This window comes from Aspergillus japonicus (assembly GCF_003184785.1).
Source record: "Aspergillus japonicus CBS 114.51 unplaced genomic scaffold BO86scaffold_19, whole genome shotgun sequence".
Classification (NCBI taxonomy): Eukaryota; Fungi; Ascomycota; class Eurotiomycetes; order Eurotiales; family Aspergillaceae; genus Aspergillus; species Aspergillus japonicus.
In genome coordinates, this window is record NW_020291656.1 from 244,446 (window position 1) to 268,975 (window position 24,530).

Below are 24,530 nucleotides of genomic sequence, written 5' to 3' on the forward strand. Positions count from 1 at the left end.
TCCGCCCAACCCTGCAATCGCGAGGATTGGCCTTCGAGATCCGATCTATATCTAAACTTCTAAACTTCTAGCGCTTCAATATTCCGCAAGTCATGCCGTCTTGAGAGTCGTGTCCGGTATAGCCAAAGAATGATGGAGACGATTTATTCGCTTGTGGCCGGACGCCAGGATCGTCCTTGCCAGTGAACGAGAGCGATCGGGATGAAACTGACACCCATGATGAGAGCGGCGCAGACTCCGGCACTGGCGGCAACTCCAACGTGTTCGAACATGGATGGGAACCTGGACGGCCTCGATTAGTATCTGCTTGCGCAGCAACAGAAGATGACCATGATTGCGACCTACCAAAACGGACCCAAGAACCCCCAGATTTGACGGACGAACGTGATGAAGACTCCGATGCTGGCCGCCTCGGTGTGATAACAGTCTACGGCATATGTGATGAGGACGGTGGTTACGATCTGGTTACCACCGGCACAGATGGCAATGCCAATAACAGGCCGGATGTTCCAGTGGCCCTCCTTGGACTGCTCGGTGCAAACCAGGAAAACGACGAGACCCACAATTGAGCATAGGAAGCCGATATAACTGAGCCAAAGGCGATGCTCGGGCTGAGGCTTGCGATGAATCCTCTTTTCCCGCAGTCTCATCCAACGGTCGGACAAGACACCGCCCAGCTGTTCACCGATGAGGGAGCCAACGATGGGGCCAAGGAACTGGAGACCCAGTTGCTCGGCGTTCAAGTCAAACTTGGTCTGCAGCAAGGACGGTACTTCAACCGTGGTCATGACGTTACTCAAACAGAAGATCATGGCGTATGCAGCTGCTGGGATGGCAACACAAGGGTGCGTGAACATGCCCAGCGGTCTAATGAAGTCCCATGGCGACAAAGGTGTGGGGTCAATCCGTCGCAGCTGAACATACTCTCGCACCCACGCGGGCTTACTGGTGTCATAATCACCCCCAACATACCGCGTTTCTGGGCCGAAGAAGAGGTAGAGGATGAATTGACCTCCGTTGATCTGTTCGATCCGAGATTAAATCTGTCAGCCATTCGCCAATCGTCTCTATGGGCTTTATGCGATCACTGAGGAACTTACCATGGCCAAGATCCAGTAGATCCATTGGTAACCTATCCGATACGTAACGAATCCGAAGATGAAAGGACCGCTTGGAATTCCCAGAGTAACCAACAGTGTCCAGATCCCCATGTACCGAGCGCGGTCCTTCTTGAATGTTGTCTCCATCACTACAGCACTTCCGATAGCTTCCGCGTCTATTAGCTTGTCTAATTTTCTCTTATATCGGAGCAATACTAGCGAAGCTTACCCGACGCTGGGGAGATGAAGAATGCTTGCAGGGCACGACAGACTGCAAGAGACGAATAACTTGTGCTTTCAGCACACCCTATATTGCAGACGAGACTGCAGATCAGGGATAGCAAAAAGACTGGGCGACGTCCCCATCGATTCGACAGGGGCTTCCAGATCAAAGGTGCCACGCCTAGGACTGCAATTTGGATGGATGTCATGTAACTGGCATCATTGATAGAAACACCGTACTCGGTCGATATCCTGAACATCTTTTAGTAACCCGGATGTCTTCGGATCATTGGGGAACTCACTTCTCATAGGCGGGAATGATGCCTGCAGCAGCGAAAGTTCCCATGCACGCGTGGAATGCAACTAGAAGAAGGTTGACGATTTTCTGCAGGATAACAATCCATCAGTCAATGGTTCACTCATAGTCAGATGCCAGTTAATCGCGGGATGTTGACCTTCCATGATGGCCAGTTATAGGGATCCGCGGGATCCATGCTAGGCATAGGGTCGAGCTCCAACGTGCCATGGCGTTCGAGCAGATAATCACGATGAGCTTTGGAGAGACGTGATGCTGCAATATCGGCATACGTTGAGGGAATGCCAGACTCGGTGCTCTCCACAAAATCGACATCCTCTTTGGCAGGTGTTTGGGGGTCAACAGCCGTGCGAGACGGCTGCATCTCGTGTGACCCAGTCATCTCGATGGAAGACCCTATGTTTATGGTAAGGAAACGGGTGGACAGTTGATTTGGTGCTGAAGAGTATCGGTCACTGGATTCTTGAAAATCCTTTTAGGAGACTGAACAGTGGGTGACAGGTTAATGAAGAGAGTGAAAGAGCGATTTGCTGAGGCCTACAAGGAATGAGCCAGAATTTCACAGGGTTATGCGAACAGTTCACAGTGCTCCTGTCAGAGGAAAGAAATTCAGGGCGAGGCTCCACGCAGTCTGGGGCTTCGACCTATCGCTGGGGTCAACAAATCTCCTCCCCGGGGCAGAGCCAACCGAATGACGAGTCCCGCTTACTACTGGGGCAAGTATTGGGGGATATGCGGAGGGGAACCCACAAAATGGCGAGTCGCAGTAACGGCAATGGGCGACTCGGTCTGTCACCCTCGAAGTACGGCATAGTTCATTGGCTGGACCGAAGAACTGAGTGTGCTATCAAATCCAAAGCATAACCGAGGACCCGAGTCCGGGTTTTCCGGAGAACCCCAACCCAACTTTGCAAGGCCTTTCTCCAGCAAGGGACCCATTAGGTCATACCGGGACGGGATAAGTTCTTTGGAGTGGATGCCGACCTGAGTGGGAGGAGTCATGGGAAAATGTGTTGATTTGCCTTCTGATCTCGGCTAATCCTTCTTCGGTTCGCCTTTTGTTTTCCACCAAGAATAAGATACTCCGCATTTGTGATCCATTCAGCTTCGAACCAGAGGCAGGATCGGAGTCTGCATGACGATGATGGTGGTGATGATCATAGCAATGGTGGCAGACAACAAGTCGATCAAATTGACGCCGGTAGGTATTTCTGGAAAGCAAGAGGAATTGTGGGGTGTGGTACCTGCGAGTTCGGCCGGAAGAGAACTCCACGCACCTATGCAGCGGCTGTCAGCATGGATGTAAGGGGGCCATGCAGTCTCGACCTTTTTTTGATTTCCCATCAAGCTCGTCCAGGTCAGTCTAAATGACCAGCTAGTAATTGAATTAGTAATGACGAAGAGTCATGAGGATGGACTTATCGCAATTTGGGAACTTGGGAAGACATGCCGGAGAAGCAAAGAGTGGAAAGTATGGAGAAGCCAGTGTGGAGTCTGGAGTTAGCCGATTACTACCAGTAGTTCGTACTATTCGTTTCCATCGGTAAGTGAGGACGGGATTGTTCTTGGGGCAGAGATCCTGAGGTCTGGTAGAATGGCGGTATTACCATACGGTATCAGACCGGTAATGCACATACTATACCTCTCCACGTGCCTGGCTCAGTTGGGAAAGGTCAGTTTGCTTATTTGCCACTTTCTTCTGCCCCACACTTTTTCCTCTCCGCGCCTATTCTTTCTATCCACGATCGATCATCTCTATCCCTGTTCCAAGGCCCCTCTGGTCTCTCGTCATCATACTATTGTTGTGGAAGGCTGGCTCCTTCGACTACCTCGACTACCTTAGTTGATTGTTGCTGCCTACTCAATTGTGGGTGCAGATGTGATACAGCATATCTTTCTTTAGTTACTTGGACTGCGCTGCCTTGGCTACTACCAAGCAATCTCTTCCACAATCCCCCCTCATCCCCCCTCCCACCCCCTCCCCCTGGCCATTATGCCACAAACCACATCCACATCCACATCCTCGCCCACTGCTACTACACCCACGACCAAGGCCTTGGTATGTCGTGTTTGTGAGAAGGGCTTCTCCAAGGCTGAACACCTGAGGGTATTTCCTCCCTAACATCTCGTATCTTAAGTTCTTTTTGTAGTGGAATGATTATAGCTAATGCTAGTATGTAGAGACACGAACGATGTCGTAAGCACCCCTGACTCAAGCCGGATTGGCATACAATGGGTGGCATCATGCGTCCCTATGAACCATTGACCTGCAATATGTTCGCTTGTTCATCACACGAGCAGCCTTGTCTTCTTGAGTGTGTGCTAACGTCAGAGTTTACAAGATACGGGATCGAAGCCTTTTGTCTGCAAAGATTGCCGACGTCCTTTTGCACGCCAGGATGCTCTTACTCGACATGAAAAGCTACACGTCCGTGCTGCAAATGCCAAGCAGGCTCAAGTCCAACAATCCGCCGTGCATGTGCCACCGCAGGCGTCGCCTTTGGATGCTCTAGCTTGGGACACCCATCGAACCACCGCACCCGGGGTGGTGTCCTCGTCGACACCCAACAATGCTTGGGAGACATCGCAAGCGGAAGCACAGCCCGGCCTACAGCATGCTGCCTCCGACCTCGACTTCACATTAATATGGCCCGATTCCGAGAATCTGTTTCAAAGCATCATGGCTTGTGATACGACTGATCAGTGGCAGATGCCACTTGGTGCCCTGCCCTTTCCACCTGTTGTGCAGGATATAAATGGGATGAACTTTGGTTCGCCAAACTCCTTTGACGACAGAGGTTCATCTATAGGCGCTATCCCGTCAGGCGGTAGCCACCAGGCTGTGCGAGATGTCACTGAGATGGTTACAAGCTCGGTGAGGATATCCAAGCCTCTAATGATTCTTACTCGAAGCTGATTTATTAAACCATGACTGGTAGTCGTCGAGCGTGACTGCAGCCATCAAAGCGACTTCAATCACATCGGTCTTCCTGGACGAGTGCCTTCACATGTTCTTTGTGCGATTCATACCCACCTTTCCCATTCTGCACCGAGCAACATTTGTCTTCCGCGAATGCACACATCCCTTGCTACTCAACGCTATGGCCCTTGGGTCCCTGTACTTAGGTCCCAAGGATTCCGTAGCAAAGGGAGAGGCGCTGTGGCGCCTAGCTCATACGGCTATTGCTACTTCTGTAAGTTTTGCTTTTGCTACGATCGAGGAGATTTGCTCATAAAGCTATAGTGGCAGTCCTTGATCACACATAGTGGTCCATATGATGCTTGCAAAGGGGTTCAGCTCCTACTTACAGCTCTCTTGGGACAAATATATGGTGCCCTGTCTAAGGTACGTGGCCCAACTGGTGTTTCTAAGTTATATATGATTGACTAGTTGTTACTAGAATCGAGTGATCCGTACCACAAGCCAGGTCTTTCGCCCGCTCGGTTTCTTCTGGGCAAGACATTGCGGTATGCTAGACTGCGAGCCCTTCTCAATGGAGAGCGTGCCATTCCCCAGCGCACCAAATAGTGAGAAGGAAAATAGGTGGCGGACTTGGGCAGCCAGGGAGATTCAACAGCGTGCATTGCTTGCCTACCACATTCTAGACGGACTGGTTGCGCAGATGTCTGGAGATGGCGCATCCACACGGCACGTTGCCAATCCACTCATTCTGCCCAGCAGCGAAGCTGCTTTCGATGCCAGTAATGTGGATGAGTGGATTGCTACCATGCGATCTCAAAGGTCGGAGCAGCCTTCATTCCGACTAGTCTTCCGCTCCCTTTTCCCTCCCATCGGCAGTTTTCGCCCACTGGATTATCAATTCTCAGCCTTCGCCCTACGGGTCGTTCTGGAAGGATTGCAGTCTCTGGTCTCAGACTCTGACGAAAGCGATCTGGCAGCTGTCGGTGTTCCTGGCCGCTCTGACGTTCGTAGGGCACTAGCTCAGGTGCATGAGACCATCACCATGAGCATTCACCTTTCGGCTCCGGAAAGACTCGAGGTCCTCCTCCGCTGGCACACGATTTGCCTGGACACGATGATCAACTCCACCATTCTTTGCAGACACGTATGCTCTCGCTACGACATCACACAGCATGTCTCCGGCGGCTCTCGGACAATGAGACCTGGATTCGATATGGTCAAATGGGTCAACACTGAAGATGCTCGTCGCGCATTGCTGCACGCGATTGCGATCCAGGATATTGTCGAGCAGTTGCCAAGGGGGCGTGCCCATGTTATCCACATGCCTAGCTCCCTGTTCTCTGCAACGACTATCTACGTTGTTTTCTCGCTCGCCGGGGTGACCAATATCCACCTTCCTCGTACTATTGTCTGGCAAGACGCTTTGCTCTCGAGGGCTGATCTGAACCTTGGATGTGACACTCTCCGCCCCTCGACTGGGTCAGAGACTCGCCGTTTTGTCGAAGAGGGTCGAACCGACTCTCCTCCAGGAATGGGGGCGGTGCGCAATTTGCTGTATGAGATGAACTCTCTACAGAAATTGTTCCGCTGCTTGTTTTCTCAGTGGGGCATCGCTCACGATATGGAGGAAATCATCGATCAATGGATTACTCTTTGCCATTGATTTTCTTTGCCTGTGTGTCCATGCCCTCGCGAGCGTCTACTTAGCCAAGAAATCCTCTGGGTCTTCAGCACAGTCAAACCAAATTTCCTTGTTTATCTTCAACACTTTCAAGACATCAAGGAGGAAAGCACTCAAGCAATTCATGCATACTGCTGTGCTCACGGCATTGACGTTCTTTCACGGTCAAGAGCCTCTACTGGCACATTCAGTCCACCTGGCCCCTTTCTGGCCAAGCTACCACGAAAGCCCGAGACAGCTTCTCACCAAAAATATCGGACATTATGAAGAACTTGCCAACAGCAAACTTCGAACATACTGCAGTGCAGCTTTTTCATGTGACACCCACCAACAGGCGTGTGGTGAGAATGTATCTGGGGTCATAATCGACGACCGCATGATCTATCCTATCCCTCATTAAGGGGTAAGTGAAAGGCGGGGAAGCAAAACGGAAATCCAACACATCTCACGAAATGATGATGCTACGCTAGCATGTCGGCCCGGGGACCGTTGCTACTGTGTCGCCCGGTTGATCCTGGTCCCCATCTTTACAGCCTTCCCGAAGTAGAAAGTGCAGCACTCCCAAGAATCTTATTTCTTGTTCTAATCACTGCTCAGCTGTTGCTTGGTACTTGTTCAGACCAAGTATGATGGGATATGTGTCAGATCGGTTGTCTAGCTATGAAGCGTGTAAGGTCAACATCAACGACCATCACTGGCTCTTCATCGTGTTAGAGGGCTCATCTCAGAGCTGCTGAGCAGCTCTTTTTTTATACGTAAGTCTTGTTGGCTTTACTGTTTGTTTAATCCATCTCGCAGGAGAAACTAAACTCTAGCTCCAGATACCCCTACGACATGCAGCGAGAATTTCGAGGATGTGGAGAGATGTTCAGCGAAGGCGAAGGCCATGGTACACTAAATGGGATATCCTTCGAAGTTGGACCAAATGATCGAGGAAATCCCGATGAGAACCTCCTTCATGCCAACATGGCAACTCGAACTACAGACCCTTCAAAAAATCATGATACCACTCATGGAGACACTACTAGCAAGTCGGATCGGGTGAAATTAAGTCCAAGTCCAATTACCTCATTCTGATCAGTCTATGGGGTAGGTATGCATGCTATGCTATATATGCAACTGTAATCGGAAAGGAACGATGCAAAATTTTGAAACATAATGAAAACATCAAGAATAATCGTAAACAACGCAATGCTCAAGCTGCAAGGAAATGGGTATCTCTAGGCAATTTGATGCTCATGAGAACAGATGAAAGGTAAATGCGATGGATGAACAATGCAAAAAGGGAAAACAACAATGTCAAAGATACAGAGCCACCCATGTGAAATGCAAATTAAGAAAGGAGAAAAAAAAAAAGAGCAGCGTGCTGAAGCGGTGAATCAAGCTAGGCCAAAGATCAGGTATAGACGTAAAGAAACCTCATATCACTCAATCATCATGAAGGTATATATGTACGAATGTCGTATGTGTGTATCGATATGCCGATCGATTTAGTTCGTGTTCGTGGCTGCACGTTCTGCAGCAGATGCCTTGTCGATGCGCAACAAGGCCCGGGCAACCGACATGCCCACATCCTTGAAAAGATCATTAATGATCGACTCGCACGCTCCCGGAAACCCCGGCGGCTTGGTCTCCTGTCGTCCCATGCCCGGGGAGATTCGGTCGATAATCTTGCCGAAGGTGAACTCAATACATTCTTCGATCATCTTCATCTTGTGGCGGAACACGAGCAACGACTTGTCCACAGATCCACCAAGGGCCGTGTTCAAGGCGGCCGCATTGCCATCAGGGTAGGCGCGAAGACGTTGAGCGGGACGGTCGCAGACGCCCTCGTCATCGGTATCCCGATGTCTTTTGAGAGGATTGTGACCTAGAGAGGACTGATGGAGAGCCATAGACGATGACCGCGGAGCCATTGCCTGCGAAGGGGAGCCGGTCCTTTCCTCCGCCAAACGCTGGGCAGTTGTTTGACCAAGGCGTTCCCCGACTCCCAAGAGCGACCGGTGCGTTTGCTGCGGGGTAGTATCTCCGCTGAGTGGGCGAGCGAAGGCGGCGAATACATCACTCCGCGTTCGCACTGGAGCGGCGGCGACCTTCGGTTCCTCGCCCCAAATCGCCATCTGCTCCATCTCCTCCGGGGGTGGGAGATTCCGGAGCCAGGTATATACCCGGTTCATGGCGACCACCATATCGTGTTCGGGAAGGGTGACCCGCGCCGCCGGCTGGGCCGTGGTGGTCTCCTTGTGCACCGGTGCAGCGACCGGAGCAACGGGCTTGGGCTTGGTCCGCACTTCCTCGGCCAGGCGGTTCTCAGTGTACTTGGCCCGATCAATGTCGCTAATCCAATGGTTCAATAGGCCGAGAACTTCCTTGGGAATGTCGATGGTCGGGTGGGGGCGACCTTGTCGGAAGGATTCATAGTAAGCGGAGCGTTTGGCGACGTAGGTGTAGATGCGACGACGACAAGATTGCCAGGAGTAGCGACGGCCGGTCCGCATCTCGAGCGTGTTGGCGATCTTGATCCAGAAACTCTTCGGGTAGGCGTGGGCATCGTAGTCATCCATGGAGGCGGCACATAGTTTGACAAGGCATACTTGCTCGGGAATGGTGAGTTGTTTGCCGCGACCCGGGTGGGTGGGTTCCATGGGCAGAATGGGCTTGTCAACCGAGGTGGATTGGGAGAGCGACTGCGAGGGCGAATCTTTATTCATGATCAGGGCAGTGGCGGTGGCAGTAGCGGTGATAGTGGTCGTGGTGGTCGTGGTGGTGGTGATAGGGAGAGTGATGGGGTCGGGCTTAATGGCGGCCGAGGACGACTGCGAGGGGTTGATGATAATCTGAGATTGCGGTGTGCTTCTTCCCCATAACGAGTGATCGGGCCGCACGGGGTTCAGGACCGTAGTTCCGGAATACTCCATTTCGGAGAGATTGACTTAGAAGGGATTAATCTCTTTTCTCAAAGAAGCACACAACACACCACAGACACACACGCACACACACACACACACAATATCCTTGGATAAGTGAGGTAGGGCAGAACGGCCCCTAATGGGAGGGGAAGGAAAGAAAAAGGAGAAGAGGGAGGGGAGGATGGACGGAGGATAAGAAAGGGAAAAGGAAAGGGAGAAAATAGAGGGAAGGATCAGGAGATTTCCAGTTTGGCCGCCGCCGCTTGCCCCAAATGAAATTACATGAATAAAATAATTAATGCCTGAAAGCAAAAGCAAAGGCAAAGGCAAAAGAAAAGCAAAAGCAAAAGAAATCAAAGGCAGAGGCAAAAAAGAGCAAAAGCCGAGCGGCGAAAACCGCGCCGCGTCCGCGTCAGTCCACGTGATCGGCGGTCGGCGGGTTGATTTGGTCGTTTTGGTCGTTTGGAGCTCAGGTTGGGTCGAAATCAACCGATCCATGATTTCTCCTCCATTTCATCCCCATACAGATGTTAATGAACTTACGGATTTAAGGGACAATCAGAAGGCGGCATCGCATCTTTTCTTATTATCGAGTGGTATTATTATGGACCTAACGGCCTGACCGGTTGTGTTCCGACGCCCCCTCCCCTCCCCACCTCCAGAAAGCTTCATACATAAACAGCGGTGCTACTCCGAGTACAGTACTGTATAACTACTGTACATACAGTCCACACATCACACATCATATAACCTGTTTGGGATATCCCCCATCTTCAAGGTTGCCTCGCATCGAAGCCAGCCCTTCTTTATCCATGAACCTCGGCTCGCTAATCCAAAAATCTCTTCTCCGAGATGATCTCCCGCATTAAGTCTTTGCAGCCCAGAACCTGAATCGACTCCCGATCTGCATTCCATGGATCGTGGTTGGGCAATGAATTACTCTTGCTCTTGCTGGCCACTTGTCCAGCCCGCACGGCGGAGTTCCGGGAGCATTCAAAAACTGTCAATGCCTGGTCTGGCACTGGTTCTTGCACTGCAGTCTTAGTGTCGTCATTCCAAATTCCAACCATGCTAGTCGCCCATGGCTGGTCCTCCGTCTTTCACGAAACCGACGAATCTCCTCCTACAGGTTGTAGGCCTTTGACAGGGTGGTACAAATCCATGCAGAGTTGAGGACACAATGAGCTATCCCCTCTTCTCCAAATACCCCAGACTGGTCGGGGTTCCTATATGAACCACGTTGAATCCAAAGTCCGGCTCCAGACAGCCCAGGCGATCGGTTGCTCTTTTCTCTATACACGAACGAGTCCGCACGCCCTCCTGTCTCTGCAGCCCCGAAATCCTCCCCAGTAGCAACAACTTCGTATTTAATACCCTTGACACCGGCGATTAAACCTGCTCTCGTTGAAAACCAACATGCCACCGCAAACCAAACCTAGTTTGTTGGAGGTAGTGTCATCCGTAGCGCCTGTACCAGGGACGCGAGGTCAGTTCACCGTCACAATCACCCGAGATTGGTGCACTCAACAGTATGTCCGTCCGACTGCTGCTGCTGCGCGCGCGCGTTCGCGAGCGCCTCAACCTCCCCCACTGAGTTGAGTTGACCCGAGACAGTTCTGTTTTGGGGGGGTTCTCCGCGGCGGTTATGTTGTCCGCTGGTCGGAAATTTCTTGAACAGGAGCTGGGCGATGGCCTTTATCCCGACCCCGTGCATGCATTTGTACACTTCCTCCGGGAAGTCCACCCTGGCGAGTGCACCATTACCTGTGCCATCTCACGGACCTCATCCCGACGGTCCGTCGTCACGGTTGAGTTGAAACGTGCTGCTGCTGCTGCTGCTGCTGCTGCTGCTGCTACTGTGAAAAACCAGAGAGAAACCCCGAACACAGCAGCATCACCATCCCTTATAACCACCACCCTCGGCGTTTTCACTTATGCCGATATCTCCAAAGAACAAGGCCTCACCCAAGAACCCCATCACCCGCCAACAAAAGCAGCAGCAGCAGCAGCAGCAATTAGACCATCATTACCCAACCGACAAACAGAATGCACCACCATCGATGACCCCGTGGTCGACGCCACCCCAGTAACCCGCAAAGTGCACTGGGTTGCACCCCGCTCCGCCAACGGGCTCTGGGGCCATCGCCTCGGGGGACACAACCGCGAAGTATGGCTCTCCTTCCGTGATGGGACCAAATTCTCCGACATTCTGCATCTAGCATACCTCTCGGACCTGGTCAGTCTATTTCCCCCCGCCTCCCCTTCTTCAATCCTCGTCCTTTTCCAACCCCAACTCTTTCCCATATTTTGTCACCACAACAAACCTCCCACCCCCTAAGTATTTCATTTTCAAAGCCTAATATGAACAAATCCACAACCTCCCAAAATATAGCCTCTCCATCCCGCAGCAACCCATACCCCCGACTTCTACGCCAAGCACGCCATCTCCACCCTGTGTCTGTCGATCGAGTTCAAGAGACGGCCCGATCCGTCCACGGAATGGGTTCTGACCCGCTCCACCTCGTATCAGATCGCGCGCGGTCGCTACGATGTGAGCCTGCAGATCTACGATGAGTCCGGTGCCCTCCTTGCGTTGAGCCAGCATGTGGTTTTCGTCACGGATCTGAAACCCGGGAGGGCGGGGGGAAGGTTGTAAGGGTGTGATGGCCGGGGCAGGGATGGGACAAGGGGGCCTCGGGGTGGTGGTCGCTGGGTGTGTAGGTTGGAAGGTGGGTAAATATGGTCAGGTTGATGTTATCATGAACTTCTGCTGGATCATGGTCCTTGAAGCATGAGCATGTTGCAAGGTATTGCAAATTCACTTGTCTTCTTGATTTATCAGAACGCAGCCGGCCATGGAAGCATGGTCAATAACACCTGTCACTTTGAACCGGATGAGCAGCAAAAGTAAACTGAATGCAGAATGTGAAATGTAGAAACTGATGACATTATTACTACTGATCTTGACATGCCAACATTCCTGCTGCCATTCTTATGCTTTGATTTGAAACCTTCAAGGCCGATGATCATACTCCAGATTAGGCGGGTAGGGCTCAGGGCTCGGGGCTAGGGTTGCTTGCTGTCAGGATGTAAGTTAGTGCTAGATACGGAAGAGTATACCTGCATATCTTCTACATAAGCCCACAAGATTTGGCTTTCTCGAACCATGCATTAGCATGGGATGCATTCTTTAAATACATGAACTGGGTGATGTCTGAGTTTTTTTTTTTTTTTTTTTTTGGGAAGTTAGCCCCGCGGCAGCATGTCTTGTTCTAGACCATGGCTCCGATGCATGGAGACAAGCCCGCCAACATGATCTATCAACTTTCCTCCCTCCTCCATTGCCAGCTGTAAAGACCGGCGCCGGCTCAGCCACACACATAAAAACCTTTATTTTCTCTCTCGCCACTTTGTTCATTACTGTACGGGTGTGCCTGAGAGTTTGAACAATATTTCCAGAATAGAAATACAAAAGATGTAGGGAATCGATAGCGGGGAGAATGACCTTGCCCAGGGAACGAAACGGAACGGAACGTTGAAGCGTGAGAGATATACATCAGATGCCGTACTAAACGACATCACCACCAAGATACGACCCAGACGGGACCGAGTCCAACAGATGATCGAACGCATAAACATGCCCGTGTAGCCGCTGCTGGATGTCATCCATTGGATGGAGGCCGGAGTGATGAAGATCGACAGTGGAGGACGACGCATGGCCTCGTGGCTCAAAGCCAGAGATGGTCGGGGGGTCAGGCACAAGGGCCTTCTGAGCGTCCCTGTCCGACCGGGCGTTACCGTGTCTGGATGTGAGCGCAGAAGAGACACCAGCACCACCACCGGTCGCAGGAGGAGCGTCCACGATCATCAGGTCGTCGGGCTCCTTGCCTGGGGTCATGAGCCCGTAGGGCACGGCCTCGCTGCTCTCGCGCTTGAACTTCAGATGCTTCTTGTCCTCCTCCTCGGTGCTATCCTCTACAAAGATCGCCTGCACGAGCGAGCCACCGTGAGTGGCGCTGGTGCTGCTACCGGTTTTCGCGGGCCTGGTCGGTGTCTTCTGCGAGATGGTACGGCCGTCTTTGCGGGCGCGGGACGACAATGGAACGGACTGGCTGGCTTTGGTCACGCCGTTGCGCGGCCCTCGAGGGGTTCGCGGGGTCATAATCCCAGACGAGCTGTTGCGGGCCCGCAGCTCGGTGAAGTTGATGCCTCGCAGTTCCAGTTCGCCGCGCAGTTCGTCGGCCATCTTTCGCCATTTACGGAAGCGGCCTTCGATCGAGTCGTAGCTTGCACCCTGCCCGAAGGCTGTTGCCATGGCCTTGTAGTCGAGCTGTATCAAATCAGTTAGATCATGCCCTGGGGCTAGAGATGAGTTGGAGCTGGTGAGGTTGGAGCCGGGGCACTGTACTGTACCTTCAGTCCGGGGTGAGCCACGATCAGTGACGCAAGGAGCCGATCTGTCGACTCCGGAGCTTTCCAGTTGACCATCTTGTCATGAGAGTGAAGAGCCTTAGAGAGATTGCTTGTGTTTCGAGTCCGAGAAAGCTTGGGATGCAAGACGCACCGAGTTGCCAGGTACAACAAGACCAAAGAACAGAGGAATGGATGTGCAACAGCAGATGAAGTGAGAGCCCCAATCCTGTATTTATTCACAGTGCAGGACCAAGAATGAAGACGCCCGGCAGCCAGATCACAAGGACGCTAACAGATTCCTCCAGCAACCAGAACGGCGCCATCAAAAGTCCCTCGAAATTGTGGTGAGAATCCTACTGTGACCGAGGGATAGGATAGGTAGAGATCCCTGTCCACTGGCGTTTTCTGTTTGTCGGGGACAGGCGGACGAGGCAGGGGTTGTACGATGCTGTGTCGCAGCGTAAGGCCTCCACAATTCGACGTGTAGAAATGAGATGGCTGAGAAAGGAGAATGATAAGCGCACAGGGTCTGGAACGGAGCAATGGCGTAGCGTACCTTTGTTCGAATCGGATGTATACAAAACGATCAGTCACCTTCAGAGATGCAGGATCCCGGTCGGAGGAAAAGTTCAAACAGCGGCTGCAGGCAAGTGGATTCCTGCAGCACCGGAACGAATCGAAGCAGTAACACGTCCCCGAGTCCTGTGAATTATCAAGAAACCAAGAGTAACTTCAAGGAGAACTTTTGCAGATCGTGATGCAAACAGTGGGGGTGGAAGATGTTGAGGGCAGCCTGAGAGTTGTAAGTGTTACCTTGGCGGCTTACACAATAAGACAGGTCCTGGCCACTGTTACCTGCGAGGCTGGGATATTCACTTGAGCCTAGAGGTGGAAGTTCCTAGAGTAGATAGACTAGATATTTTTTCTATAGTCCTGGAATCCTTACTACATACTCTTATCTTTTTCTGTTATACTTGACCACTGCTTAACTCTCTTCTCCTCTACCTCATCTCTTACTCTTCCAGACTTTGATCTATTATTGTTTTTACTGAAGTGTCTATCCAGTGAGATCTTATACTGTACCTGAGCTGGAGCCGCTTACTACAGTCCTCTTCCCATACTACCTCTCACCCACATACACAAAGATGCGCTGGACTCCCGAAGCCGATCAGCTGGTATGGCCTCTTTACTCTTTGTCACTCCAATTCTCATTTCCCCAAGCAGCTGACGTCAACACAGCTTCTGCTGAAGATCGTCGAGACGCACAACCTGTCCGTGAACTACAAGAAGGTCGCAGAAGCATGGCGTAAGTCCGGTCCCTCAGCCAGTGTCTCAATTTCCTCAGCCTCCTAAGAATCTACTCCGCTAACCATGAACTCTTCCTCATATCCAGCCGTTGCAGTGGGAGAAATCCCCCCTACGCCTCGAGCCATCAGCGAAAGACTCATCAAAATCCGTAATATGGCAGGAGCAATCGCCAGCACCGGCAAAGGAAACAACCAGGACGACAACACCAACCCGATCACCCCGAACGCCACCCCACGCAAACCTCGAAAGAGCGCCGCACCCTCCACCCCCAGCTCCACCAAGCGCAAGAGAGGGGGCACTACCGTCAAAGCCGACTCCATGCCAGCCGATTCCCCAATCAAGAGTGAGATGGGAACCGGGCCCTCTCCCATCAAGATCGAGGCTCAGAGTAATCCCCTCGGTATCGACACTCATATGCCGGAGACGACCCCAACGAGGAAGACCCCTCTCGCTCATGCAGCGGCGGGGGCGGCGAATCAGCTGGTATATGCCGGCCATACGCTGTACCAGACGCATGGAGCCGCGGCTGCTATCCAGGTCGAGCCGGATACCCCGTCCAGGAGAGTGCGAAAGCCGGCTGCCCCGGCCCCCGGAATGGTCAACTGGACGACGCACCACCACTTTGGCAGGGACGGGCAGGATGTGGATGTCGACAGCTCGGCCTCGGAGTACTACCCGGAGAATGAGATGGTTGCCGCGCCTCGCGGGGCGATGATGAATTTTATCTAGATGGTTGTCTTGGGGATTGGGTGGGTTGCGCTTCGTTTATTCTCCTTCTCGCGTGGAGCTCAGATTGTTCACAGTCATGTGTATGTACTTTACGGTGGTTTCTATCCGGTTTTTGGAATCGCTTCGCACTGGGAATTGGTACTGTCTTTCCTAGCAATGATGCCTGTTTTCACAAGAATGAGATACAAGAACTGCAATTACAGCTGGATCACAATCTTCCACAACTGCCCATGTAAAAGCCAAAGACAAACACCCCAACCCAGAACTGCAACGAAGTCCATTCCATTTTCCGACATTCCAAAGCACAATCCAGCTTCGCCATCCCCATGAGAAAGCTGCAGCCCAAGAGCCAGCCAAACAGCATCACAAGAACTCGGTCCCGGAGAGCCATGAAAGCAACTCACACTTCTTCCATGAGGTAAGCATCTTCGATACTCTGATAGACGGGCTGAGATCCATCATCACCATCCTCCGGCTTCGGATGCGGATCCTCTTCTTCCATCTGCTCAGACTTGACCGTCTTAGCGCGGCCTCGCTTCTTCGGAGTCACCGGCGCCTCCGCATCAGCGTCACCCTCCTCCTTCACTTTGCGAGGCCTGCCTCTCTTCCTCGGCACAGAAGCGGGGGTGCCCTGAGCGGAGCCAGGGTCCACGGCACCGGCGCCATCCCGGGTAGGAGTCGAGGGAAGAGCGGGTTGGCCGTCGGCGGTGGTGGGTTCCATGCAGGCGCGTTCTCTCAGACGTTGGATCCGGCGTTGGGCTGCGATGGGTGTACACTCTGGATTTTCATCAGCTCAGATGTTTAGCGGAAAGCTTGCGGTGGAAATGATGGTTCAGAAGGGGGTTCGAGAGCAGGACAGGTTGTCAGACATACCTGGACCCAGATACTGGGCGATGCGGTCGTAGTCGGGCTTCACATTTGCAGTTTTTAGGATGGCTAGAAGAAGCTTTGTTGTCGGGTTGTGAGTTGTGTGGCTGCGAGAAAGAGGGACTAAGAGAGAGAGAAGGCACGTACCTTGGCATCTGCCGTGTCATTCCAGGTCATGGGCATCTTTGCAGTGAGGTTTGGGTCTTGTCTCGATAGACTGCGGTATGGTTTGGAGTAATCTAAGACGATGTGATATCTGTATATAAGTAGGAGGGTTGGATATGTATGGTCGGGGGAAGAGGAAGAGAGAAAATATGTAGAGGAGGTAAGCAGTAGAAGAAATAAATCAAAAGAACAGATAGAAGAAATCAAAACAGGACCCAAAGTGGGAAAGAGTCTAGGCCTAAGTGTTATTCACTTGTAGGCCGAGTACTAGTAGGTGTTACTGCCTGGCAACCAGTACACTAATAGTATTCCTCTACAGAAATTCGATTAGTGAATCCTATGCTACAAGAACAAGTTGCTGATGGCCTGACCCTGACTACCCCTCTTAATGAATTGATTACATAGAAAGAGACGCTACAGCTTACTCTGAGGTACAGCAACAGCCGTCCCTTCCGATGCTTTCAAGATCTTGCTCTGCCAGATGATGTATGCACTTCACAGAAAAAGACGAAACAGATGAGTATCGAGGCTAATCAACTAGCTACCCTTGGATATACTTCTGGAGTAACCTCTCTTTATGAGAGAAATCCTGTGAATGGCGGACGCTGGCTACAGGGCGTACTATTCCCTTAGTATATTGCCCGTCCTTCTGGAACTGCAAGCTCAACAGTGTCCCAATGTCCCTGCTACTTTCCTGCGCCTGAGACCAGCAGCTATGCATATTTTAATCTCCATCTGAATACGCTCCAGAGTCAATTCGTAATAATTTGTTACTGCCACTCTTAAACTCACGGTATATACACACGCATTGAATCTATGAGCTAAATGGTGTGTATAGGTTTCTGACCATAGACTGCAACCCTAAAGTACGCCCGGGCGATAAGTAAGCATTAGCCCACCGCACAGGAACGCTCTCATGACTTACACTTCAAAGTAAGCATGAACATTTGGATCCCGCAGACCTTTGCGCATTTGGGCCAAGAAAACATGTACTTCTGCGAAGGTCCACTAAAAGATTGTGGGATGCCGTTAGCGTATGTAGTTTCAGATGCTTTCCAGCACGCAACTAGCCCCAGCCCATCTCGAGGGCTCGAATTGAGATAGGAATCAATACGCATCGAGATCTCGTCACTTACCTTCATTACCCGCGTAAGCAATGCCATAGCCCAGCCTTCAATGCCATGCTCGCAATGAACCAGATTCCACATCCCGAGACTCTTCAGCTTCTTGTCTCTGCTCCACGGGCCCACCGGCAACTTGTACCGGTGCTCAACAACATTCTGAAAGCCTGCCTCTCGCATATAGCCAGCAGCTAGCTCGGCGATGCGGAAAGTCTTCCCTAATTTCTCGCCTGCCTCAAGGAAGGTCTTTGACCAGATCGCCAGCACATGATCTTCTGATAATGTCTCGTCGTCTGATCGGAATTGTATGGACATCTCTAGCTGGTCGAACCATCCTCCAGGACGTAAATGTCTGCAACAATGTTAATTGATTCTCTGAGATATGGCGACAGAACGTATGTAGGACGAAAAGACTTACCTGAGGGCCTTGCGGTAGAATTGCGGCCAGTCCGCAACTGCTCCGTACAAAGTGCGGGTGTGAATCAAATTGAAGTAGTTTGCAGGATAGATCCAGTCCTCACATGCATCATCAATCACGAATTGCAGGTTAGGAGGGATGAAGCTTGGCTGAATGGGTGACAGATCCGTACCGATGACTTCGGCAGAGGGATGTTCATCCGCAAAATCACTAATCACAGTACTGGTCAGCATGCTTCATCTAACCCAGGCTGCCTCGACACGTACATGGCCCAAATACCAGTGCCGGTGCCAATGTCAAGCGCTCTCTGGGTACTTTGTGAGCACAATACGGTTCGTCTGATAAGGACGATGTCTTTGAGACTAGCTCAACATACCTGAATGCTATATCCCGTGGGTGCTAAATGTAACTTGCCATCCAGCAATAATGTAAACATATGGTGACTGTTGCATGGTCTCAGCGTCGATTAGCAAATTTTCCACTGCACCACTCACGCAATATCTAGCTGTGTATTTTGTTTATCATCATTTGGTGCCCTGACAAGAGGTCAGGTTCTTACAATCAGTCATTAGGGTGATATTGGCCGTTGAGCTCACCAGTAAGCCCCGTCCTTGTACGCATGATATCGCCGTCCATTTTCATAGCGATACGATGTTATCTCGGAGTCTAACGATGTAGTATCACTCGCTCTGTGGCATTTTGTACTCGTCAGTCGTGTACTTTAAGCATATCCAAGTCGACAGCTACTTACAGCTCCTCCGCATAGTCTGAAAAGTCGTCATCAAGCCCCTGTGATGAGTTGGAATAAGCGGATGACTCACGATCACAGAAGAGGACGAGGTGCTAGGCGGGTAAGTGCTAGCACTCTTGAGCACTCACTGAATCCAAGATCCCTTCGTCGTCATGACTCTCTCCGGGGAAGGCGGGTTGGGAAATTGCACTCGGAACCGTGAACGGAACCGTACTAACTTGTTGTGTGAAATCTGCGGCAGGATGTACCTCGTGCATGGAGAGAGGGCATGCCATGGTGAAGCTTGAAAGAGGAGGTGGTGATAGTGGAGCAAGAAGGATCGATGGACCGATAGACAAGTCCAGAGTCTACGCTCTGAATCCGACGAGCACTGATCACCTGGTGAACTCGGGGTCGGCGCCTCCTCTGTGGCGCTTGGTCCGTGATTATAAGTTAGGAACCCCCATCCCTTAGTGGATTGGCGGTAGGGATGATGCACCTAGATACCTCTAGCCTTTAAAGACCACAGGAGACATCCGCCTCGACGAGGCACATGCGATTGGCCCCATACCATAAACAAGAAGTGGGTATCCCGCGCGTCCCCGGCACAACATGTGGGTTTCCCCACCGTCATTTGGACAGGAATAAGTGTTGAACCAGATGCGAAGGGACTCGACCTGCTCCTAGCAGACAATGCTCTTGAGAACTAGTGGACTGGAGTGAAGATCATTGGGTAGGCGTGAATGCAAGGCGTTTGCCGGTGTGGGGTGTCTTTTGTTCGTTTCCTTGACCGGGGGTGGGTTCTCCGAAGGAGTACAGGCACAGTTTGAAGCCTACGGTACTTTTGCCCGGCTGCCTTTCTTAGCCCGCCGGCCTGACTTACGTCTAGATTCGCCGCGGAAAACAAATCCTGAGTTCTCCGCCGGGAGTCAGGGCGATCATATTCCAATCGTCGGACCCAATGCATCACACCTATCACCTACAGCTAGATCAATAGGGTGCTACAGCGCTTCATTCCTATTATGCAACCGGACTACGTTGATCCATGGACCATTGTGGTGTTGCTGACCGCAGACTCGGGCAACGAGGCGGCGGAAACAGCACAATACGGATGATGTTTCACTTGCGCGTTGGGAAGCATTGTTGAATTATTGAATATATACCAGCGCTTCGTGCTCAGTCGCTACACCTTCACCTTTCCTCAAGCGTCGTCCTTCACAAATCTCAACGCGCGTGGGTTCCCCCAGGTATCGCACGGCAGAAATCGCCAGGATCCAGAATGCTTGCCAGAGAAGAAGTAGTAAACAAACCATGCCGACAGCGGTGGCATGGTCGGCCACTGATTGCCTCCTTCAAAGGTGATGTCACGAAGCCCCAGCACCATCGGAGGGACCACATGCTGCAATCGAGAGTCAGAAATCCGGTGGAAGGAGTAAGGGGTGGAAAGCACAATGAAAGTACTGTACCTTATCCTGTTTGCCTGCCTCGGCCTCGCATTCCTTGTAAACTTTCAGCAATGCGTCCCCGTCATACGGTTCCATAGAAAGTAAACTCGAGATTTCGTCGCTCAGATGGTGGCGGAAACTGGGTGCCATCTCTTCAATCAACTGCCGGACCACAGACGCCTGGTATTCTGCCGGCTGTATCTGGCTGCTGTACTCTAGGAGCCTCTTCAATAAAGGCTGGAAGGAGTGATGTTGCTCCACGTTGGTTTCAAGGAAATTGGGAATTCCGATGACTCTTTCGAATCCCGGGAACATATTCTCCTCTTCTAGGACGTGATGATGCGATACCCAGCCTGCCCACGCGTGAATGAAGAAGAGAAAGTCGGAGACATCTTCGGGCTCTTGGACAGACGATGCCTGGAGGTAGATGCTGTTCAAACCTCTCAGCATGCTGTTGTGGGCAAAGGCCATTTCGTTCGCGATGTAGACGGCGGGATGTTCTGCCTGCAGGTCCTCATTAACATGAGACAGGTAGCCTGGAAGAAAGGGAAAAGAACTCACGACATTCCGGGTCTTTGAAGGTGTCTCGATTAGGGGCCAGGGCCCGTCAACCCAAGGACGAGCTGGCTTAGATGTAGTGACCATGGTGCGATCAACAGGATATCAGTACTAGATGGCATGCTGGCTTGATCGAGCTCGATGGGCAGCCGTACGTACTTATATACACAGATTGTATAACGGCGATTAGGCTGAAGGCCGACCACTTAGAGCTGGACATGGTTCAAGTTCCTAAAAAATAACCGCGTCGAACTCAAACATGGAATTGTAGTGCCGTGGTCCGTGGTCACAAGAGGCGCAAGCAGTCAAGCGAGCAGTGAGCGAGCAAATATAATTCAGAGCCATGCATTGGATGGCTCATTTGTCGTAAGCTTTAGTTAGAGTACGGCAACAGAGCACTCGAGCTAATCACCGACCGTAAGCTATTCGATAACACAAGTGTCCTGTCCAGTCCAGCCAACCCTAGCGTGGTCAAGTAATTGCTGGGGGAGTAAGCACTACGGCACACTACGTGCGTTTAGATCTGTTGACCCTTGCCAGTCACCATGCCGGCGTGCTCATATCTACGCGGTCCAAGACAAACTCTCACCAGTTCAGATAGAGAGATGCGTGAGTGCGAGGATTCTGAGGTTTGCGTTTAGGGGCAAGAAGCAAGCCTAGGCAATTGGCTTTCCCTATAAAGCCTGAATTGAGCCTCTCCAGCGCAGCTCTCTGGGGCAACTAGCACTTGGAGACAAGCACTTGGATTGTAACCTGTACCCGGCTTGTATGGCCAATCACCTGTCGCTCGGTATACGCGAGAAAGTCTCTCCACCAAAGGTTCGGCAACCTCTAGCGTCAATATCGATGTTTTGGGTGCTTGCTCAAAACCAGAGTATGACTGAAGTTCGCGAAGAGACATCGTAGAACACCATCCAATTCGCGTGGAGCCGAGAATATTGTATGAGGTTCATGAATTTGCGAAGTACGGGCGCTGACCACCTTTCCATAACAGGCATTATTCATGTCACTCATGTCACTGGCCGATGTCGCAGCGTCTCTGTCAAGCAATAAGCCAGGATCTCAAGGAGGAGCGAATCGCTTCGATTCTGGCGACGTCTTGTGCTCGGGGCTGTTTCAAGGGTAAGTAGCACGACTAGGTTATTAGAATTATTGTTCATGGTCGATGGCCAGTGATGACGGATAGTCGCCCCTATCTGACATGGACATCCTGGTGAAACGGTGCTCATCGGAAGACAGCCGCTGTATGCGACCATGGGGAGAGGCAGGTATGTTTGCCAATGAACGAAAAATCGAGGACTGGGACAGCTCCCAATGCGAGTCTCCCTTCGAAGCGCAACGAGCAAGCTCTTCGCCCACGAGAAAGTGAGCCAACCGTTGACGAGAAGGTGTAGACAACCAAAGGCATTAGATGAGAAAAGGGGAGGAATTCACCGCCTTGCCTTGCCTTGTCAGTGTCAGTGTCAGGAGAAGATCCAGCGAGGGGAAAGAGGGAAACTCCCCGCTTTTCCCCTCCCCACCTTGACATGGGCTCATATCGCGTGTACGAGTTTCCTTCCTCCTTACTTTCCCACTCACCTGACTTCATGGGAGCACCAGCCACCAACTACATGCCCTGTGAGACTGACATTCTAACCGTTGACACCCGTCAGCGGCCCCCGAATCTCTCCTATGCCAAGCACTCAGCCCTGCAAGGCGACGGAAGGGAAAGCAAATAACACTCCGTCCTACTGACAGCAAACAAAACCAAATCAACCACCATCCACCAATTCATTATAAGGAGGAACGGAAACTCAGCCACCCGACGGGGGCGGCAGCCTTGCGCCACTTTTCCCAGACCACAGCTCCATCGTAAAGACATCTCGTCATTCTTGGCACAGTCCTTCAAACCAATATCATTGCAATCACTTGTGGGGATTGTGGCTGTTCCGGAATCAAGGAACCCCACTATCTACCTAGTACGGAGTCAGACAGGGACCCGGACCAGGGTCTGGCCATACAAAATGAATCAATGATTCTCAATCCTTATACCAAGACTTCTGCCTAAACAGAAATACACCTTCCCAATCAATCGCCTCGATCCCTTCCCCGAGAGACTGGAAGACAGAAACGGAGAGCAACAACGTCACGTCTCACCTGCCCTGTTGCTTCAGCCCGCGCAGGCGTCGACCGGGGGCCAGAGGATGGGATACCTTTCAGGGTCCACTACTGCTGAATTGGCCGCCAAGAGGGACTAGGTGCGCAAGTGGGGAGGAGGAGGGGGGGGGCCGTTGCAGTGTTGTGAGGATTTTCTACGGTGAAACAAAACAATAGTTAGTGATAGGTGGCCGATACATGAATACCCATTTTCTCTTTTTGAGACATGGTACTATTCTATTGTTATGGGGAGAAGGCCCGCTTCAGGCAGAGAAAGCATAGCAGAAAGACAATGATGCAATCATTGAAAGGCACACGCGCTTCAAATCTGCTTGTTTTGTTTGTTTGTTGTTCTTCGTAAGTGGCTTGATGATCGAATACAGTTTGCTTATGGTTGCATTGCAGCTTCTGATACATGTAGTGTATGCGCATACATACATACATACATCCCACCACACACTGAGACGAGAGAGGAGGGGCCCCCACGGAAGATCCAACAGGGCTTCTAGACTAGCCCGATGTCCACTCAATCGCGCGATAAAGCTAACTAATGAGACCAAGCCAAGTGTTGCAGTAACGCTCTTGGACGATGGAGGGGGAGGGGAGGGGTCTGGTGGAGGGGAGGGCAAGTAGATCAGCCCCTTTCACAATCCTCATGGCAGAAAAGGTATAAGAAGGGTCTCCTCTTCCCCCTCTGCCATTACACATTACTTTCAACCATCAACACAAACACTCATCTTCCAAATCCGATCCCCTGCCTGACAGTTTCTTCCTCTTCCTCCTTCATCACAAACCCCTTCACTTCATTGCCACCATGAGCTTCCACTTGAGCGCCTCGGACGTCCACATTGACGATAACCATATCTTAGTTGCGGTCCTTAGAGACGAGGAGGGTGAGGAGCACGAATCCAGATTGGACCTGGATGAGTTTCTGGGAAACGACGAGGGTATGTCCATGACAGGCTCAATGCAGTACGGCGAATTATTCTGACTTGTGTGACTCTCTACCAGGCCGCTTCGACTGGGGTGGAAACGGCTTCTCCGGCAGTGCCCGCGATGTGACCTTCTCCATTGAGGGCGGTGGTGAGGTCCCAGTGCTGCGCGCGGAGCTTGCCAACTCGGAGGGCGAGTACTTCCCTGCCGACGTCAACCTGTCCGAGCACGTCGAGAACGACAACGGCAAGTTGATTTACCAGTAGGCGAGTAAATGCTTGCCTGGGGAGTTGGCTTGAGAGAATCATATACACAGGGGGCACCTACATGGGTCGAAGTCAAAGAGGTTAGCTGGGCTAGAAATTTGGCATTGCTGCTCATCTCTGCCGTGTGGACCATTTTGTATTATTCCAGTCTGAATCTATACCAGTGACATTCGAGCGATTACCGCCAGTAGGCAGCTGAATTTCCGAAGAGATGTAAGGTAATTAAAGCAACACAAGTGTTGGAACGCAATTAGTATATCCGGTCAAACTCAATTCCCGACGATTGCCGT

General features: G+C 51.6%; 10 protein-coding genes across 10 annotated transcripts; 4 read left to right on the top strand and 6 right to left on the bottom strand.

The window, feature by feature from the left end:
• Positions 1-143: 143 nt before the first annotated feature.
• BO86DRAFT_311335 (putative MFS transporter) lies at positions 144-2,020 on the bottom strand (the record flags this gene model as incomplete). The annotated part of the gene is made up of 6 exons (XM_025667903.1): positions 144-282; positions 346-1,022; positions 1,101-1,267; positions 1,330-1,574; positions 1,625-1,707; positions 1,778-2,020. The coding sequence occupies 6 exons, from the start codon at positions 2,018-2,020 to the stop codon at positions 144-146; spliced, it is 1,554 nt and encodes a 517-aa protein (XP_025528450.1).
• A 1,611-nt stretch (positions 2,021-3,631) lies between these two features.
• On the top strand, positions 3,632-6,224 carry BO86DRAFT_418414 (C2H2 type zinc finger domain protein; the record flags this gene model as incomplete). The annotated part of the gene is made up of 5 exons (XM_025675077.1): positions 3,632-3,697; positions 3,971-4,513; positions 4,578-4,832; positions 4,883-4,984; positions 5,040-6,224. 5 exons carry the CDS (start codon positions 3,632-3,634, stop codon positions 6,222-6,224), a joined length of 2,151 nt encoding a protein of 716 aa, XP_025528451.1.
• A 1,356-nt stretch (positions 6,225-7,580) lies between these two features.
• Positions 7,581-9,218, bottom strand: BO86DRAFT_388726 (uncharacterized protein). Its single transcript, XM_025671931.1, has one exon. It carries the CDS (start codon positions 9,158-9,160, stop codon positions 7,733-7,735), a length of 1,428 nt encoding a protein of 475 aa, XP_025528452.1. The 5' UTR covers positions 9,161-9,218; the 3' UTR covers positions 7,581-7,732.
• Positions 9,219-10,675: 1,457 nt separating this feature from the next.
• BO86DRAFT_388728 (thioesterase family protein) lies at positions 10,676-12,091 on the top strand. The gene is made up of 2 exons (XM_025671932.1): positions 10,676-11,387; positions 11,544-12,091. The coding sequence occupies exons 1-2, from the start codon at positions 10,797-10,799 to the stop codon at positions 11,805-11,807; spliced, it is 855 nt and encodes a 284-aa protein (XP_025528453.1). The 5' UTR covers positions 10,676-10,796; the 3' UTR covers positions 11,808-12,091.
• A 628-nt stretch (positions 12,092-12,719) lies between these two features.
• BO86DRAFT_378681 (uncharacterized protein) lies at positions 12,720-13,639 on the bottom strand (the record flags this gene model as incomplete). The annotated part of the gene is made up of 2 exons (XM_025670639.1): positions 12,720-13,481; positions 13,565-13,639. The coding sequence occupies 2 exons, from the start codon at positions 13,637-13,639 to the stop codon at positions 12,720-12,722; spliced, it is 837 nt and encodes a 278-aa protein (XP_025528454.1).
• An 835-nt stretch (positions 13,640-14,474) lies between these two features.
• Positions 14,475-15,790, top strand: BO86DRAFT_455792 (uncharacterized protein). The gene is made up of 3 exons (XM_025677134.1): positions 14,475-14,739; positions 14,804-14,870; positions 14,958-15,790. Exons 1-3 carry the CDS (start codon positions 14,710-14,712, stop codon positions 15,599-15,601), a joined length of 741 nt encoding a protein of 246 aa, XP_025528455.1. The 5' UTR covers positions 14,475-14,709; the 3' UTR covers positions 15,602-15,790.
• A 211-nt stretch (positions 15,791-16,001) lies between these two features.
• BO86DRAFT_398890 (uncharacterized protein) lies at positions 16,002-16,651 on the bottom strand (the record flags this gene model as incomplete). Its single annotated transcript, XM_025673581.1, has 3 exons — positions 16,002-16,378; positions 16,475-16,547; positions 16,616-16,651. 3 exons carry the CDS (start codon positions 16,649-16,651, stop codon positions 16,002-16,004), a joined length of 486 nt encoding a protein of 161 aa, XP_025528456.1.
• A 731-nt stretch (positions 16,652-17,382) lies between these two features.
• On the bottom strand, positions 17,383-19,679 carry BO86DRAFT_388731 (class I SAM-dependent methyltransferase). Its single transcript, XM_025671933.1, has 10 exons — positions 19,052-19,679; positions 18,924-18,961; positions 18,769-18,861; positions 18,667-18,708; positions 18,549-18,615; positions 18,439-18,479; positions 18,173-18,382; positions 17,770-18,106; positions 17,559-17,641; positions 17,383-17,494 (listed from the first exon to the last, which is right to left on the bottom strand). The coding sequence occupies exons 1-10, from the start codon at positions 19,196-19,198 to the stop codon at positions 17,455-17,457; spliced, it is 1,098 nt and encodes a 365-aa protein (XP_025528457.1). The 5' UTR covers positions 19,199-19,679; the 3' UTR covers positions 17,383-17,454.
• Positions 19,680-20,036: 357 nt separating this feature from the next.
• On the bottom strand, positions 20,037-21,267 carry BO86DRAFT_71427 (uncharacterized protein). Its single transcript, XM_025677588.1, has 3 exons — positions 20,912-21,267; positions 20,369-20,851; positions 20,037-20,301 (listed from the first exon to the last, which is right to left on the bottom strand). Exons 1-3 carry the CDS (start codon positions 20,990-20,992, stop codon positions 20,104-20,106), a joined length of 762 nt encoding a protein of 253 aa, XP_025528458.1. The 5' UTR covers positions 20,993-21,267; the 3' UTR covers positions 20,037-20,103.
• A 2,523-nt stretch (positions 21,268-23,790) lies between these two features.
• BO86DRAFT_388733 (CVNH domain-containing protein) lies at positions 23,791-24,437 on the top strand. The gene is made up of 2 exons (XM_025671934.1): positions 23,791-23,988; positions 24,053-24,437. Exons 1-2 carry the CDS (start codon positions 23,856-23,858, stop codon positions 24,238-24,240), a joined length of 321 nt encoding a protein of 106 aa, XP_025528459.1. The 5' UTR covers positions 23,791-23,855; the 3' UTR covers positions 24,241-24,437.
• The last annotated feature ends 93 nt before the right edge of the window (positions 24,438-24,530 follow it).